Here is a 17709-nt window from a genome sequence, read left to right as displayed (position 1 = left end):
TAGATATGATATGGCAGGTAAAAGGAGCATATGAATTCATTTACATAACAATTCAGGTAGCTGTTTCATACCTTGATTGTTTTAAGATGCTCCCAAGACTAGAAAATATACTGTTAATAAGAAAGCTGGCATCAGTCCTTTAATATTAAAATATTAGGTGGTGTTTGGTGGTGTAACAATAGTAAAAGAGAGAAAGAGTACTCTGTGCTGGGGAGTTGTTTTTGCAATTATAGTGGCTTTTACCCATTCATTGGCTTTTACCCATTTCTTTCTTGCACACAGGTATTAAAAATCAGCACATAAAGGTAATCAAGCCACCATTGATAAATGTAACATTATTCCTTTTTTTAGAATTTTCTAGATAACTTTCCCAGCAATGACGTCATGTCATTTATTGCAAGAATATTCCTGCTGTTCCAGATGATGACTGTATACCCACTGTTGGGCTATCTGGCACGGGTCCAGCTATTAAGACAGGTTTTTGGAAATGCTTACCCAAGGTAAGAAGACTACCCTTTGACGAGACCTTGGCACATTTTACTTAACTAGCCTTTTGTATTCGTTGTCAGAAAGTTGGCTGAGCTTTCGGGAGTTTCCTGTGGTGCATTAGGTACATTTCAAAAGCTAATTTCACAATGTTTGTTGAGGCAAAGTTTGAATAGGCATGCAAAGTAAACTCTTGCCTGCTACAGCTATAGACTGCTACAGCTTGGCAGAGCGGAAGGAGGAGGGGGGAGGGATGTTTTGTTTTAGCTCTTCAGTTTGTCAATAAACAGAGGAATTTTGTCAACACAGTTCCTTTGTCATGCATTTTTGTACAGGAAAAAAAAATCTTTTTTTTCAGTTCAGAAACATACCAAGCAGTCTTTAAGTTCTGAAGGGCATGTGTTCTGCATATTAACCTTTCAGGGCACAGCATGAGTTTTGATTGTTCATAGGTAGTAATCATCCGGCTGTTTTTAAACAGCTAATAGCTAAGTGAGTTGTTAGCCCTGGTATCTAGACTGCTGCTGTGCTTATAAAAATAACTTTTCACATGCTAATTTCAGAGATGAGCCACACCCTTACATTTGTACACTGCCTAAACTCCAGGGAAGAGCTGATCCAGATTTCAATTTTAGTGTTTTTTTTTGTTGTTGTTGTTGTTTTTGTTTTTTTTTAAATAAAACCTAGAACGTTTATATTTGGGGTGTTGGCTGAATTTGTCACAGCTGAGAAGTTGGTATTTATCTCAGAGTTTCTTATTTTATATTGTGAATTACTGTTGATGGAGGGAAGGAAAAAAATATCCCAGGAAGCAATGTGCGTTTCCTCTGTGGCATAAGCAGTAGCATATAGGTCTGGGAAGACATTGTTAAAAGTTTCGGGTTTGTTCTGGGTCCTAAAATAGATATGAAAAGGTCTAGAAATTGGATGCCTAAAATTAGGTAGTGAAATAAGTGCCTGCTTTTTTTGATGCTAAATTTTACTCAATTCAAAGTTAAAGAGACTTTTAGGAACTTCTGCAAGCTACTACTATTGGAAACAACTGATTTAAGTGCTAAACATGGATTTCACAGCCATTGGGAAATAGCCATGTCCTTTATATTATGTAGATGTGCCCCTTCCCATCTCCTCCCCCCAGTTACTCCCCGACCAGAATAGTTGTCATTTCCCTCCTGCCCTCTCCAAAAATCTACACCTTTATACCAGTCTCTGCTTGGGTTAGCTCAAGCTTGCTGTTTTAAGCCTTTGTGGTATGACGAATGTGATGATGCAAATACATTGTTCTCGTCTCCAGGATGTCCTGTGGGTAGCTTCACTCTTTTCCTTTCTTTCTTTTTTTCTCTCTTTTTTAAAGACTCTTTAGAGGGAGGTATTTTAAATTTCTGAGAAGTCAGAAATGGTTTCTGTGAAGCTACTTATATAGCTAGTTCACTAATGGAGATGAAGTAGTACATTTTGTCTGTATGCGTCTCTTTTTAGTATCCCAGCTATCTCAAACATAGCACAAATGTCGTTTAAGTGATATCCAGGTGCCAGCTTCTGTATATTTATAGCTGACAAGGTCAACCCTTTGTTTTTCTGTGCAATGGGGACGAGCTGAAGACTGGTAACAAGCACAGGACCTGTCTCTAGGAGGATGGTAAAGACCTATGACGAGCTTGTGAAATACCTCTTGATGACTGGTTCTCACCAGCAGCCAAAGCTGATGATCCTTCTTCAGTAGCACCATTTCCATATCACTTTTCCAAGACGAATTTCCGTATTCTGGGTTTTGCTACCACCAGCTACTCTGGAAAAACAGAACCATGGTCGCAGTGTAGTGAAAGCCTGTGTATGAACATGCAGTGCTCAACACATCATCATACGTCACCACGGAAAACCTACCGTGCCCGTTCCAGAGCTTTGGTGGGCCTTGTGACAGAGTCCCATGTCATTTCTTCTAGAAGGACTTGGTACATGCTTTCATATTTCTGCGATCACTCTGCTGTTCTGTCATGCTTATAAACAGATCTGTAGTTAAACTAAGAGCAATGGGAGAGCTGGTCTGGGGGGACATATTTTGGAAATATGAAGAAGTAGCTGTTATTGATGTAGACTGATGTTTCTCTGTGAAGTTTGTAGATGCACCCTGAAGAACTTAGCTAGAGATATTAAGTTGAATGGCTTTTGCATAGGAAAACAATCACTCCACTAATTGTTGTATATAGTTGGCTTGCATCAAAATCTTCAGCCTTAAAGGCTAACGGTTCTCAGGCAATAAGGAGGCTGATCTGCAAAGATTAAAGCTTCATCTCTTAAATGTATACATAAGGTATATATACGGAGAGAAATATTTCCAGTCACTTGACTGGTGAAAATTTGTAAATAAGGAAGCGAAAGGATGAAGCAGGAGAAAAAGAGGAGAGGAGAAGGCAAGGTTTTGTGCCATTCTTCTAGAAAGATTCAAAAAAAAAATACAGCTTAAAAACTTGTCTTTTTGTGACTGATTCTGCAGGAAGAAGGGTTGTGGAAATAGGGTTCAGGAGCGTTCACTGATGGTATATCCATATGTCTGTATATACAGCACATTTGTCAGTGTGCTGAATCGTACTGTTTGTGCATTTGAGGATCTGTGTTGGCCACCTAGCCTTGGTTAACTCCACCGTGATTCAGTACACTGAATCACATGTATTTCCATTGTTACATCCTTTCTATATTAAATTACATCCTTTCTGTATTTGCAGCTGAGGGAGTTGTATATAAATCTGCCTTCTGTCTGCGATTGTCCAATTTTTCTCAAAAAAAAAAAAAAAAGCACCCCTTCCTTGGTCCCAGTCCCCACTGTAAATTTCCCTGTCTTCGTTTTTAAGATCTGGGTTGCTTATGGAAGTGCTGCTCGTTTCACATGAACCAGAAGCTCCCTGATCTTAAAAGCCAAACTTCCTCATAGGAACAGTTGTTTGCAGATCTGGATACCTGATGCACTTGAACTCTGGATGGATGCTTCTTAAAGCTGTCTGTTGACTGAATACACACATGTGAACACAGGTGCTACGGGGCTATCATTTTTATCATTTTTATTTGCTAGCAGTGACTTTATTGCCCAGATCGATTTGATTCTTTGCTATAATTCCTTTTTTCTTTACTGTTTGTCTTTCACTGGATATGATGAAGCACCAAGGTATTAGTTTGCTGCTTTGTAGTTTTTAGCCTTGACGATTGGTTATCATCCAATTTCCACCAAAAGCATCTTTTTCATATCCTGGCTTTTGCTGGTGGGCCGTGGATTATGACTGAATTGTAATGAGGAACCATTTATTCAAATTTAGAGGAGTTTTTTGTCCGAAGACCGACCCCCATGTCTTCCCTCCCATGCTTTTTAGATATCTCGCAGTGCTACTTTTTTTCTGCTAACAGTGCTTTATTGTGCTTAGCCATGGTGTAGCCTACTTATCTGTGGTCTTGCATGACAAACAAGCTCATCCTCTCCAAACTTCAAAGGTTAGGCATATAACAGGTACCTTTTTCTACTGCCAGGTTTCACATGGATCAACTGAACAGTGACAGCTTGCTTGTCTGAAGCATAAAGGGGAAGTAATTAGCATCATATATCCTCTGACACTAAACCTGCGATGCTGTTTTCTGAGAGCCCAACTGGTCTAAATTCTACCTCCGGACAAAGAATCAGCTTTCTCTTATGAGAGCTAAAGCCCCCTTGCTTCTCAGATGGAGAATTCTCCTTCCTCTTCTGTACCAGCCTCAGACACCTGTGTCTCTGCCTGTCTTAAATACATATGTAGAAGTGGTCTTCTGACAGTCTTCATCAGGTTTTCTACAGTGGTCTTCTGACAGGCATCATCACAAAATCTTGAGCCTTTTTGTGCTTCCTATGAAAGATTTAGAGACGAGAGAATGCTTCCTGATTTCTTCTTTCATTAAGGAAAATGTATGCTAGTGTACAGACTACATCATAGAAAGGGACATACTGGAACAAAATCGAAGGAACTGTTTATTCTCTTCTCTCCCTGGTGGTGTAAAACGAGGCCAAAATGCCATGGGTTGGGAAATTACTTTCTTTCCTAAAGTGAGATATGTTTGCAATGGCATAGTTTAATGGGTGACTTAGAGCCAGAGGCATGTGGTTTATCCACTGTCTCATGAGATTCTGGATCTTCTCGGATGTATAGAAAGCTAATTTTTGTTAGTGTTGTTATTGGCTCTTGGCTACAGTAATAGTTGTGACAGAATTCCCTTGATTAATTATATGTTATACATAAAATACTTTGTACATCTAATCATTTTTTAGAGCTTTTAAAAACATCTTTCTTGTTCTGAGAGGTTAAATAAACTGATGGACAGAAATCACTTGGCTTTCCTAAATGATTGTCCTCCCTTTACTCCATGGTAGCCCAGCAGACCTGCCAGTTCTCCCACAGATGTGTGTCTTCTGATGCAATGAAACACATTTCTGCTGCTTAGTTATCTGCTCTTCACCTAGCTTCTGCCTGGCGTCTAAACTTCTGTAATTCAGTCTTTTGACTGATGTCACTTGAGTGAGATTTCCAGGAAGAAATGCATTTTCAGATTCAGTAACCTTTCAAAAATCCTTACTTAAATTATCTTTTTTTTTTTCTTTGCCTTCTTGTTTCCCCTATTGTTTAAAAGTGGGTGTTCACCCTTTGACTACACACTTACTGCAGCACTTTTAATTTCCTTGCTTCTGACCTGACAGGGTTTTTAATCAGTTTCTTCTTTAATTTCTTAAATATCCCCTGCACTAGGGTTTGGTTTCACACTTTTTGGTGTGATTCTTACTTTCCAGATGGTGAAGTTAATGAACTATATATAGTTACCATAATTCAGTGGCTTAACTGTAGCTACTACTTCCTCAGGAGAGGAGTTGATTGCATCTTCTGAATACTTGTCTCCCTATAGCTCTAATATACAGAGGTGGTACAATTATGTCACCAAAAATACTGCTTTTCTGACTGCCTTTTGTAATGTGTGATGACCATTAAATGTACTGTAAGCTAGTGACAGGCTAAAACTGAGCAATTTAGAACCTGTTAAAATGTAACTGGCTGTAGGAAATGCTTGTCCTTTCAGGAGCACACCTGCCTAAAACTTAGAATCTTATGAAAAATATGGACAGTCTCAAATAATACAGCTACTAGTATCCCTAGACATGAGATTCTTACTTATTCAGCAGGATAGGTGTTTTTTGTTTGCTTATTTTCTAAATGCCAATGTCTTTTCATTTAAGAATGTGACTTTCGTATCTCGGAGGTGAGATAAACTGTGAATATCTGTATAGGTTTAAAAAAAGATGGTGGGAGGGTTTACAGGTTAAATGCATAGGCATCCCTTTGTAACAAAGTTATTGGACAACAGGAAATATGGTCTAATCTGGGCTGCTAAAATGTAGAAAAAGGTGCAAAGATGTTCCAAGGAGAAATACAGTGCAACCTTTAGCCCTGAAACAGATGGATTTAAATCCTTTTCAGGCTTTTTGATTTTGTTATTATTCTTGAGGGTGCTGCAAAGCAGTTAAAAAAAAAAAAAAAAAAAAGTAAAACTGCAAAGCAGTTCTGCGCAAGCACTGCATTGTTTTGGAGGCTCCAGCATTTTGAGACAATTGTTTTCAATTGAGCTAAAACACATCACTGCTCCATCCCCCTCGCCCCACCCTGATTTTTTTCCCAGATGAAGAGCTTGAAAAACACTTTTTCACAACACACACACACTTCTGAAGTTATAAGAAACCTGAATTAATTTTTAGAAAAGCAACAACTTTGAACTACAAAATCACTTCTGTTTTAAAGCATGTCAGAATGACATATTTCTGACTTTTTTTTTTTAGTTTTTCTGCTAAAATTTTCTGAACTGACCCAAATTTGAAAAACATTTCTGAATTGTGAAGGCTGCACTCCTTTTAATCTTGCTTGCTGAAAATTAATCTCAAAAAAAAAAAAAAGGAATTGCCATCATTTTCTGTGCTCATAAACTTTTGGCTTCATTTGTGTTATCTGACAGTAAATTTGTAATCTGTCATATGTATGGGGTGAGAGGAAGTAAATTTTAATGACAAACACTTTTGTGAACAGTTTAGTTAATTAGATATCTTTAGCAATATTAGAGAAGCAGTGAATGTTTGGTCCATCTTTCCCTAATAGTCTGACTCCAGAGGTTTAATTTGATCCTTGGAGTTTTACCAGTTTCATATCAGATGATATTTTTGTTATAATTTCAGCTGCTGTATTCCCACTGCTGTCTTCAGTCTGTGAAGTGTACCTGTTCTTGTAGCACAGTTAAAATGCCATGCACAAAATTAAGGATGTTATTTCTGTCTTTTTGATTTAAAAATATATAATATATATATATTTATATATATATTATATAATATATACATAATATATATAATAATATATATAATACATAATAATATATATTTAATTTTTTTTGAAGGGCAAATCTTAGAAATAGTCTGTATCTTCAATTATTTGTTTGCATATAAATTACTACCATTCCCCTAAACTTTAATGAGGCTCCTCTACAGCTCTAATCCTTCTTCCTAACCTGAAAACTAGCAGCCACGGCCTTTCAGCCATGAAAGTGGTGACTACTACCATTTCAGGTGTAACCTGCTTGAAAAGATTGTTAGAGACACCCTACATAATGCAGATACTTTCTACAGTTAAAAAAAATAAAAGGGGGAAAATTAGCATCAGTTTACAGTTTAAGACATCAAGTCATCCTGAAGAAGAAACAAAAACTGTTAAGTGTATGTATGTTTTCTGTGCAGTTTCTTCTTTTCCTTCATAGAAACAGCTGTGTGACCAAAATATCCTAGTGTTTTTTCTTATATTTCCTGACTTCACTTTATATTGAAATATGCCAACATTTTATATTCTCTATAGAAAAGTGATACTCTCCTGAGTCTGAGCTGTGTTCATAATGCCTACACTGCATTAGTCTCATGCATTAAAAGCTGCGTTTGTAGAACAGAAAAACTTCTTTTTTTTAATCCTTAATGCAAAAAGGAAAGTAACAGGAAATTATTTGTAAAAACACCATCAATTAAAATCTAGTGTAAGCAGTACAGAGGTTTCGTATTAAATTAGGTCCAACATCTTAAACATTTGTTCTCTATCAAAATACACTAGAGGTCAAGTATTAAGGTGGCAGTTTTTTTGGTGATGGTGGTGGTAATAGTTTTTCCCTAGTATTCTGTCTAATGTGTTCCATTCAATGATATATCTTTTCTTTTCTTTTGGTTTCCATTAGTTCATTTTGAGCAATTCAGATCTTTTTCTGAACAAGCTAATTCTTTCTTGTGGGAATTAAGTTATATAGTATTGTTTCTTTGGTATTTGAATATCCATCTGAAATAACTTGAGTGCTGAGTACCGCGTATGGTGTTTTCAGAAGAATTGCCAAATTACACATACTTACTCATTAAGAATATTTTGAGTCAAAACACTAGATATTTAGAGTTTGGCACTCAGAATATTCAGTAGATGTTATGTTTACTGTGAAATCAATTAGCTTTAATAGAGTGAGTCATGCAAATTGAAACACCATCCATATACCAGTTAAATGTTAGTATAAATGAAAGATGATGATATTTTGTAACAAATACATCATAGATTTTAATATTCTTTCTTCACTTCCCTGTAGTGTTTTCCATGTGCTCATCCTGAATATAGCCATTGTAGGAGCTGGAGTAGTAATGGCAAGATTTTATCCAAATATAGGAGGTATCATAAGGTAAGTGCTGCTCTGCACACTGAGCTTGCCTGTGGTGTTACTACATGTTTACCTCTTGATTTTGAAAAGAAACTGTAAGAGCGTATGCTTTTATAAGTTGTAAATAACAATTTTAAAGTGTAAACATTCTGGTTTTTTAAAGTTCTGACAAGCAAGTATCCACAACTGTGCCTTTGTATCTGAGGTGAATGGGATGATTCCCCAAGTTTCAGTGGAGCCATATCTGAAGACTTTGTAAATATCCACATCAAAGAATGTTATGTCAGTATAAAAGTTGCTTCGTTATTGTGCGGTTTATCTGTTTTTGTCTTGTGTTAAGACCATTTAAAGCTGTTTAGAAAATCCGTGATAAAAATCCAAGAAAGCAAATAACTTCAAAGGCAAAACTGACATAAAAATTGTACTTCTTATATTACGTCTTAAATTTACCATGTTAATAAACACCTAGGATTTTTGTAATTGAGAAAGGTTAGAGGAAATTATATAACCACTTTTGTTTTCTACATATGACACCAACATAAATGTAATTATTGTCATTCATTCCTAGTTTTCATTTTTCCTACAGCAACCAGGAGAGGGAGGTGTTTAAAATATATAGGAATCAGCAATTAGAAAACCGGAATGACAAGCTTGGGTCTGACCAGTGTAGCAAAATAACTCATTTTTGCTCAGTAGCTAATCTTTGGGGTGTAGGGTTTTTGTTGTTTTTTCCGTGTACTTTTTTTTATAACTATCATTTTAGTGAAAATTTTCTTATTCCAGTAAGAGAGATGGTTTAGTTATGAACTGAAAATAAATATCATGCACTGACTTCTGCTAATGTGCTTGCTCACTGTGCATTGCAATCAAGCATTTGGAGCAGAGAATTTCCATCTGACAAACTGTCTGTATACAATCTAACTTACATATTTTGTGTGTGTGTAGTTTGTGCAAGTGTATTCTACACAGTGGTGTGTTTCCACTGTATAAAGAGAATATTCAAATACATGAAATAAAATACGTTGTTAGTTAATAATTCATATTTGGCTACAGTATAGCTTAGTAGGTGGAAACTCACAGTATGAGAAAATAATGAGAAAGGTTTTGGTAAGCAAGGGAGTGGTTAGAAAAAGAAGTTAAATGTTTCAGTTGCTGTGGTTGATCGTGTTTCCAGGATGGCATGTTGATCTTTTTTGGGTCTGGACAATGGTTTGTTAGAATCTCATTAAGTAATCTAAAATAAAAGGTGCAGATTCAGTAGCATTTCCATGTTTATGTGCTTTAGCATGAAACTCAGATGGCTGGGATCCTGTGAGATGGCAATTCTGACAGTAAAGGATGCCTAACGAATGATGCATTGTCCAGTCTTTCTATGCTGAATGTTAACAACTTTCCCCAAAGAAAGTCAAAACATCAAGTCAAAAACAGGGAGCCAGTCCCCAGAAGCATCTGGGAACGTGACTGGAACACCAGAGGCATGTCAGAGTGCAGGTATGCAGAGTCAGAGTGCTGAGAGAAACAGAGGGAGGCAATCACATGCCAGTGAAGGACAGCAAGAAACAGAAATCAATGGTTAGTGACTGCAAATAACCATTGTTCAGTTAGACTGTTCACTGGTTTGAGTGGAAAAAATGACAGGAAGAAGTAAGAGTTAACACAAAGCATTCTGTTTTCCTTTTTATTTTCTTCTCTCCCCTCTTTCCTCAGATACTCTGGAGCAACGTGTGGTCTGGCCTTTGTATTCGTGTATCCATCCCTCATCTATGTGATCTCCCTGCATCGTGCTGGGCAGCTGACGTGGCCAGCATTGATCATTCACATCTTTATAATCGTCCTTGGACTGGCTAATCTGATTGCACAATTCCTATTGTGAAAACTCCCCCTTCTCCCTGTGGCTGTCACAAGTGGTACTGCGACATTTGGCAACAGGCTTGAGCAACACAGTCACACATGAGATCCGAACAGTCCTCAATACGATCTTCTTGAGAAAAGCTGCACCTTCGGAACAAATTCAAAGCACATCTGCCAGGCACTTGAAAGGAAACCTACTATGCTTCTCTAAAAACACAATTTTGAGATAAGTGAAATAGTTCAAATACGGGCAGGGTAGTTCTACTCTTTTTGTTGAATGTACATCAAGGTTTAATGAAGCTCAAAAATATTAATTTTTTAAAGTTCGCTTCTCAAAACACTCAGCTTTCAGCCATGGGCTGTAGAACTCCTCTTTCCTTTAAAACAACTGTCCCTACCTTTAATCCAAACATGCTTTTACAGTATTGTTCAGTGGCTGTTTGAAATGCTCTTTTATTACAATTGTTCTACTGTTCTGTTGGAAAAATGAAGAAATGATCGTCTTCCCTTCTTTTTTTTTTAAGGTTAATTTATAGTCATTTGGGTCAAAATGCACTCTTAATTTTAAATATGGTATTAAATCGTTCTGGCAACATTTTTCCTCTAAAGAATTCCAACTAGGAGAAACAATAAACTCATGTCTCAGTGTTTTAATTCAGAATGAATATGTATACAAGTTGTTGGTGATCTTAAAATGAAAAACATGAGGAGAATTGAAAAAAAAATAGAACAAGACTCAATTAAAATTAGAATTCCAGGCTTGACCTCGCTTCAACTCTGTTAACTGAGCTGTTTATGTGCTGTGAGGTTGTCATGTCAGGAATTATTATGTGCTCTTATGGATGCAGTGTGCATTGCAGGCTTGGTTCTTTACTCCCTTGTAGGGTCTTAATCTGGTGATCTCTCACTGTGCTCTTCAACTACATTACTGCAGACCAGAGAGACAATACATGCAAAGCTAGCCACTTCAAAGATGTGCACTAAATGAAATAATTTAAGTTATAGATGGTTCTTAAAAGAAGCTGTAATAACCTGGAAAATCTGGGATTTTTTTTGCTGTTTTATGTTTAACTTGTTTACTAAGAGGGTGTGCATGTGTATGCATATAGACACCTTCCTTCACCTGCGAGTCTGAGTCTTAATCCAAATCATACATTACAGTCTTAATCCAAATCATACATTAATGCTGGACCTGTTGGACGCTAGTGGAATATCATCTTTTGAGATAGGAGAGAGTAAAAAAACCTTCTTTGTATAGAATTTCAGTGTACTAAAGTAATCAGCAAATGCAGAATAATTAAAAGAGATGTCTCAGCAATGCTGTAGCATTTACTGAAGAAAGTAAAAGAAGAAAAAAGTTGAAAAGTGATGCAATGTTTGTGAAGTAGGAGTTGAGTAGGGGAAGAGAATTACATTGCAGGTTAAGAGTTCCTGTCTTTGTCAGAAAGACAATGAAAAGCATAACCTAGATAATCTACCATGCTTCTCTGGGAAATAATGTGAACTTTTAGAGTAGTAATGCAGATTCATTTGTTTAACTTAGACTTTTTCGACTTTTCAAAGACACTGGCTTGCATAAGTGTCTTTTGTTTTCTGTGAAATGTAATTATTTCAGATTCTCTTCCTGTCGTGCTGTGGAGCTTCTCATGCCTTTGTTGTGGCTTAGCCCCAGCAGGCAGTTCAGCACCACAGAGCCACTCACTCTTCACAGGTGGGATGGATGGAGGGGAGAATCGGAAAGGTAAAAGTGCAAGAACTCGTGGCCTGAGATAAAGACAGTTTACTAGGTAAAGAGAAAGCTGCACGTGCAAGCAAAACAAAACAAAGGATCCATTCACAACTTCCCATGGTCAGGAGGTGTTCAGCCACTCCCAGGAAAGCAGGACTCATCGTGTGGAACGGTTTCTTGGGAAGACAAACACCATCACTCCAAATGGCTGCTCTCCTCCTCCGTTACTGCAGCTTTTATTGTTCAGCAGGACACCACATGGTGTGGGACACCCCTTTGGCCAGCCTGGGCCAGCTGTGTCCACAGCCTGGCTGTGTCCCCTCCCAGCTCCTGGTGCACCCACAGCCTCCTCGCTGGCAGGGCCACACAAGAAGTAGAAAAGTCCTGGTCTCTGTGCAAGCACTGCTCTGCAACAATTAAAAACTCTTTTTTGTTATCTCCACTATTTCCATCAAAAATCAAAACACAGCAGCGTATAAGACTCTAGGAAAAAAGTTAACTCTATACCAGCCAAAACCATGATGATACCCACTCCTCATTCCATACCACTTACATCATCCTAAGTCCCACAATTTCCAATACATCCTCATTAATCACCACCCTTCAATTAATACACAGACATCATTTGTTTAGTTTGTGGACTCCCCCTGTGAAGTGTCCATGAAATGTCCACTGAGTTCTTTTAGTCCATGACTTGGATCTGTTACGGTGGTTGCTCAGGACAGGACAAGCAGTATGTTACATGGACTTTCTGGACACCAAAGCCAGCTCAGGTTGTGTCACTGCTGTACGTGCACTGCTTCTTTTGAGGCTCGTCCTCTGATGGTTCAGGAGGTTCCTGCTGTAGGACTTCCTATAACATGCGACTGGGATCGTGCTTTACAACAGTTTAAAGGCATATCCATCACAATCTCCACTCCTGGTCCTTTGAGACCAGGCCATAGTGTTAAATGTTGCGATGAACTTCTCCCCTTGCACCTGCTCCAGCTTGCACTTGTCCATTGGCCACAGTCCCTTAGAGGTGTACCTGTTCTGGCATGGCCTTATCCACAAGCCACAGTCCCTTCAGAGGTCTGCCTACTGTGTCATGGATTTATCTACAGCCACAGATGCTCCAAGGACTATCCGTTCTGGTGTGGACTTACCTACAGGCCACAGCTTCTTCAGATGTGTACCTGCTGCAGCGTGGACTTATCCACAGCCACAGTTGCTTCAGGGTGCGCCTGGTCTGCTGCGGCCTTTTCCACTGGGCACAATCCCTTCAGAGATCCCTTCGGACACCTGCCGTGTTGAGGTGTTATCCACAGACAGATGCTTCAAGGTGTTCTGGCATGGCCTTACCCACAGACACGGACACTGCAAGGTGTTCCTGCTGCAGCAGCGACTTCTCCATGGCCACAGATGCTTCAAGGGCCTATGTTCTCCCACGTGGACTCACTCCCAGGTTGCAGTCCCTCCGACTTGAGTTCAGTCTGGAGTCCCAGCCTGTCCAGTGCAGCAGCACAGGGAAAGCAGCCATGCCCCGGCCCGCTGCCAGCCCAGGCTCATAGCCATAGCTGTTATCAAAACGTTCCCAGGCACAGCTAAGCAAGGCGATAAGGAGCAGAGCAAAGGGCAAAAGCAAAAGCAGCCACTAACAAGCACTGGACTCTTAATGTACAGTAAGGCAAGAAAGCCCCATGGCAAGCACAGGAGCCTGCCAAATAGCAGTTAAACATCTATAACAGCCACAAATTTGGACTAATGTGCTCCGTGGTCCAATCATATCTGAACCCTTCGGTCCCCACGTTGGGCACCAAAAAGGACTGTGGTTTAGCCCCAGCAGGCAGCTCAGCACCACGCAGCCACTCACTCAGTCTTCACAGGTGGGATGGATGGGAGAGAGAATCAGAAAAGTAAATGTGTGAGAACTTGTGGCCTGAGATAAAGGCAGTTTACGAGGTAAAGCAAAAGCTGTGCATGCAAGCAAAGCAAAACAAGGAATCCATTCACTGCTCCCCACCGGCAGGCAGGTGTCCAGCCACTCCCAGGAAAGCAGGGCCCATCACGCTTAACGGTTTATTGGGAAGACAAACACCATCACTCCAAATGTCCCCCCCCTTCCTCCTCCTTATTGCAGCTGTTACTGCTGATCACAGCACCACACGGTGTGGGACACCCCTTTGGCCAGCCTGGGCCAGCTGTCCTGGCTGTGTCCCCTCCCAGCTCCTGGGGCACCCCCAGCCTCCTTGCTGGCAGGGCAGCACAGGGAGCTGAAACATCCTGGGCTCTGTGCAAGCACTGCTCTGCAACAGCTAACACATCAGTGTGTTATCACCACTATTTCCATCATAAGTCCAAAGCACAACATCATGCAAGGAAGAATTTTTCTTCTCTAGGAAGAAAATTATCTCAACCAAAACCGTGACTCAGCCTTTTAATCAGAATTAGAGAATACACCCACCATGTGTTGTGTATTAGAGAGAATTATCTGCACCATCCTGGTCATCTTCCCTGTATATTCTTATCTTCACCGCTGGGTTTCCCTATTCTGTAGGGCATATCTGTCCACACTTTTCAATGCCTCATTGCCTCATATCTGGCAGTGCTGACACCATTAGCACTGGCCTGCTCATCTGCTGTGCAAAGACTGGGTCTGACCTCTTCCATAAAATTTGAGTTAAGCTTTTCACTTGAATGTCTAGGCAGTCAGCACCATATGTAACTTGATGGCTGTGTTCCCTCGGTGTTCTCACTAGTGTATATCACAGATTAAACCCTCTTTTTCCTTCCCAACAAACCTTTCCTTCCTTCTGACAAATGTTACAAATTTACAGTTCCACACCTTTAATGTTGCTACAGCTCCACAGTTATTTGGTATAGAAGAGCGCTCAAACATCACAATGAGAGTACAAAATACGCAGGATTTCAAGAATCATTGATCCGATTTGCATGAAACTCGTGCTTATTTATTATCAATTCAGTGTTTAATCTAGGTACAATCTGTAATTAATGCAGGTACTTCAATTTTATTATATTTTCCCATGTTCCATTTTAATTTCGTCCCATGAGTTAAATCCTTGCTATTGAAGCTGATAGTTAATGTCCATTGATTTCAGCAGAGTTAATTTCTATTAGTATCTGGTAGTTTAACAGAAATTCCTAGGTAAGACAGAGTTCATGGTGATGTATCTTAATTTCATCTTCTCTTTGTCTCCTTCCCAGTTTCACAATGTACAGAAATCTAATTCAGTTAATATTTAGAATGAAACTTCTCTTTACCTTTCTAAAAGCCCGTTTTAACTCTGGGTTGCAGAGGGAGGTTCTTGCTTCACTGCTTGCCTATACAGGCCTTTAACACCTAAGATTTGAATTGATAAATATTAAAGTGATAGGAAATATTTCATTATACTGTCATCATCTGAAGTACACTTTATTATAAGAAAGTCTATATTTTTTCATTTTACTACATGCAGTTGGGTTATTCACATGTGCCAGAATCAATTTGGGCATAGGAATGAAGGGTTTTTTGTTTGTTTGTTTGTTTTTCCTTTGACTACAGTCAACAACCTAAATTAAAAGATAATATACTAAAATTTATTGGTGAGTTCAATGACCCCCAAAACAGTAGATTGTTTTGTGTCTTTTCATACAAGCACAAAATGTAGTTCTTCACACACACACACTTCATCCTGCTTGCTCATGTGACCTGCAGAGATGGCCAGATAATTCCAATTCCTTACATGTTCTGTTCCAGCAAATCATAATGTGATTTAATGGAGCAGAAAAAAAATAATATATTGACCCAACGGTGCATTGTGAAATGACATTTATTACCTTATCATAGAAGAAAAATAAATTCTGCTGGAAATATTGAATTCTGTCTTTACATTTGCGCTTCATTAGGGTAAGCTGAGAGGTAAAAGACTGTCAGCTCTGGCAAGAGCCATGCATGAAGAGTCAAAGGTTTTCTTCATAATACTACTGGCTCTTTGTCTGGCATCACCCCTACCTCATTGCACCCTGAAAATCCAGCCTTCCGTATTATGTGGTAACTCTGTGGTGCAAACTGAAGTTTTCATTGCATGAGGCTCGAGCAGCTGCAACCGTCTGGCTGATATCATCAAGCTTAAATCCAGATCTCAAGCAATATAAGGAATTAACCCAGTGTGACCTTTAGGCATTGCCAAAACAGAAGTAGTCAGAAAAATTCCCAGGAAGCTCCAAGTGGACATATCTGCCTGGTGAAGTCTGGGTGATTATGCATGGTCTGAGCACCTAGACCAAGCAATTAGTTTTTCAGTGGAAGACTTGTTTTGAACAGAAATGGACTTACTTTCCAAGGAGAAGGACAGATGATGGGGCTTCTTCCATGATGAGATAGAAAATTCCTCTCCATATCCAAGGTTGTTCTAACTTCATTGCTTTCTCTGTGGCCTAGCATTGTCTGTTCCACTTGCTTAGTGTCGTCATGGTCCAGAGCCTTCCTTTGAGTTTCTAGCAGTCTTCAAAAATCTCTCCTACAGGATTAGCTCTCAGTTTTCTCTTGTTCTTGCCAGTCACACACAGCTGCGTCTGCTTCGACAAATCAGTTTTTCTTATTCTGTCTGGGTTAATATATGCCTGGATGCCAGTTAATATATTAATTCCTGTAGCTCAAATGATCTGTGCAGCAAAATGATCATTCAGTATTCAAATGTTTCATCAATAGACAGAGGAGTTTTGGAAAGGCATTTTAGGTAACTTTTTTTTTTTCTTTAAAAGTTCAAACTTTCAGGCTCCACATACAAAAAATATACAACGATAAAGGCATTTGGTCGCAATGCAAAAGGCTTTGTCAGCTTGACAGTTTGCTCACCCAACCTGCAGATTGCTCCCTTCTCCACCAGGCTTCTGCACAAAGGTTGGCTTTTGATTACATGATCACGTCACTTTTTCCATAAGGTATCAGCGTGAGAATGCGAAGGTTGCAGTGGTGATCAGTTTTCTATCATTACTCAGACTTGGCATCTCCTCGCTTTGGCTGCTGGACTTTGGGCAATTGTTAATTAACATGCAAGAACGTGCAGTCATCCCTCTGGTTGTTTGAAACTCCTTTGTGGCCTTCATTTATGACTGCCCCTCCAACCTGGCACAGCAGAGAAATGCTGAGAGGCAGTGAGAGTGTAAGTGAACGCTGGAGCTGCTACAGGTGGGAGAGGCATCCCGGAGGATTTATGACACCCTGGTCCTTGAGATACAGTCTGCATTCTGGGAACTCCCAGAGCCTCCCGTGTACAGTCAGGCTACAGCTGCAGTTGCCATGTGCTGCAGTGACACGGGGAGGTGGGTAACCTCTGGAAAGCCTATTTTTGCCTCTCAGGATGTTTTACTTCCACATAGGAAGTAAAATGTGAACGATACGCAAAGCATCGATCTGTTTGTTTTAGCTCCTCGTACTGTGCTTGGCGGGGGGGTACAGTGAAAGCTGTTCCCTCTGAGCTGGTATTCAGTGAGGACGGAGCCACGATCACTGTATTTAATTTCTTCTGCAGTTGAGAATGCCATTAAGCTTTCCTTGGAAAGGAACGGGACTCAGTTTGCCAGATCCTCACTACCTCTCACTCCTGTAATTTCAGATGCTGGAACCAGGGCTACGTAACTGTTGCTCTGCAGTATGTATTTCCAAACACCAACTGATCTGAGGGGGGCAGGGGGAGGTCTTTTTCTGTTTCTGAACTTACCTAATTGTGGCTTTTCCCATATACCTCATTTTTGTAATCCTGAAGTGGATTAAACAGTCCAGATGAAAAATGCAGCTTTATATAAAACATTTTTTGGTCCCTTCTTAGTATGTTTATATTGCAGCTTGGCTAAAGCTCATTGAATTATTTCCAATAACCCAAAGACTGTTTAAAAACTGCTGTCCATGTGTTTCTTTTCATCATTGTTTGAATGGT

At 39.5% G+C, this 17709-nt stretch overlaps 1 protein-coding gene across 2 annotated transcripts in view; it reads left to right on the top strand.

Annotated features, from left to right (window-relative positions):
* The window catches only part of SLC38A9 (solute carrier family 38 member 9), a 44103-nt gene extending 32793 nt beyond the window's left edge, over nucleotides 1–11310 (top strand). The window contains exons 14-16 of one of the 2 annotated variants that reach the window (XM_035553702.2): nucleotides 352–500; nucleotides 8143–8232; nucleotides 9919–11310. In XM_035553702.2, coding sequence (XP_035409595.1) covers nucleotides 352–500; nucleotides 8143–8232; nucleotides 9919–10084 — 405 coding nt within the window. In that variant the 3' untranslated portion in view covers nucleotides 10085–11310. The remainder of the gene's footprint in view (nucleotides 1–351; nucleotides 501–8142; nucleotides 8233–9918) is intronic. The other variant, XM_035553703.2, reaches the window with a different exon arrangement.
* Nucleotides 11311–17709: the final 6399 nt, after the last annotated feature.

Source organism: Cygnus atratus, chromosome Z (genome assembly GCF_013377495.2).
Source record: "Cygnus atratus isolate AKBS03 ecotype Queensland, Australia chromosome Z, CAtr_DNAZoo_HiC_assembly, whole genome shotgun sequence".
NCBI lineage: Eukaryota > Metazoa > Chordata > Aves > Anseriformes > Anatidae > Cygnus > Cygnus atratus.
Note: the sequence above shows the minus strand (reverse complement) of the source record. Positions and strands in the feature narration are given on the sequence as shown.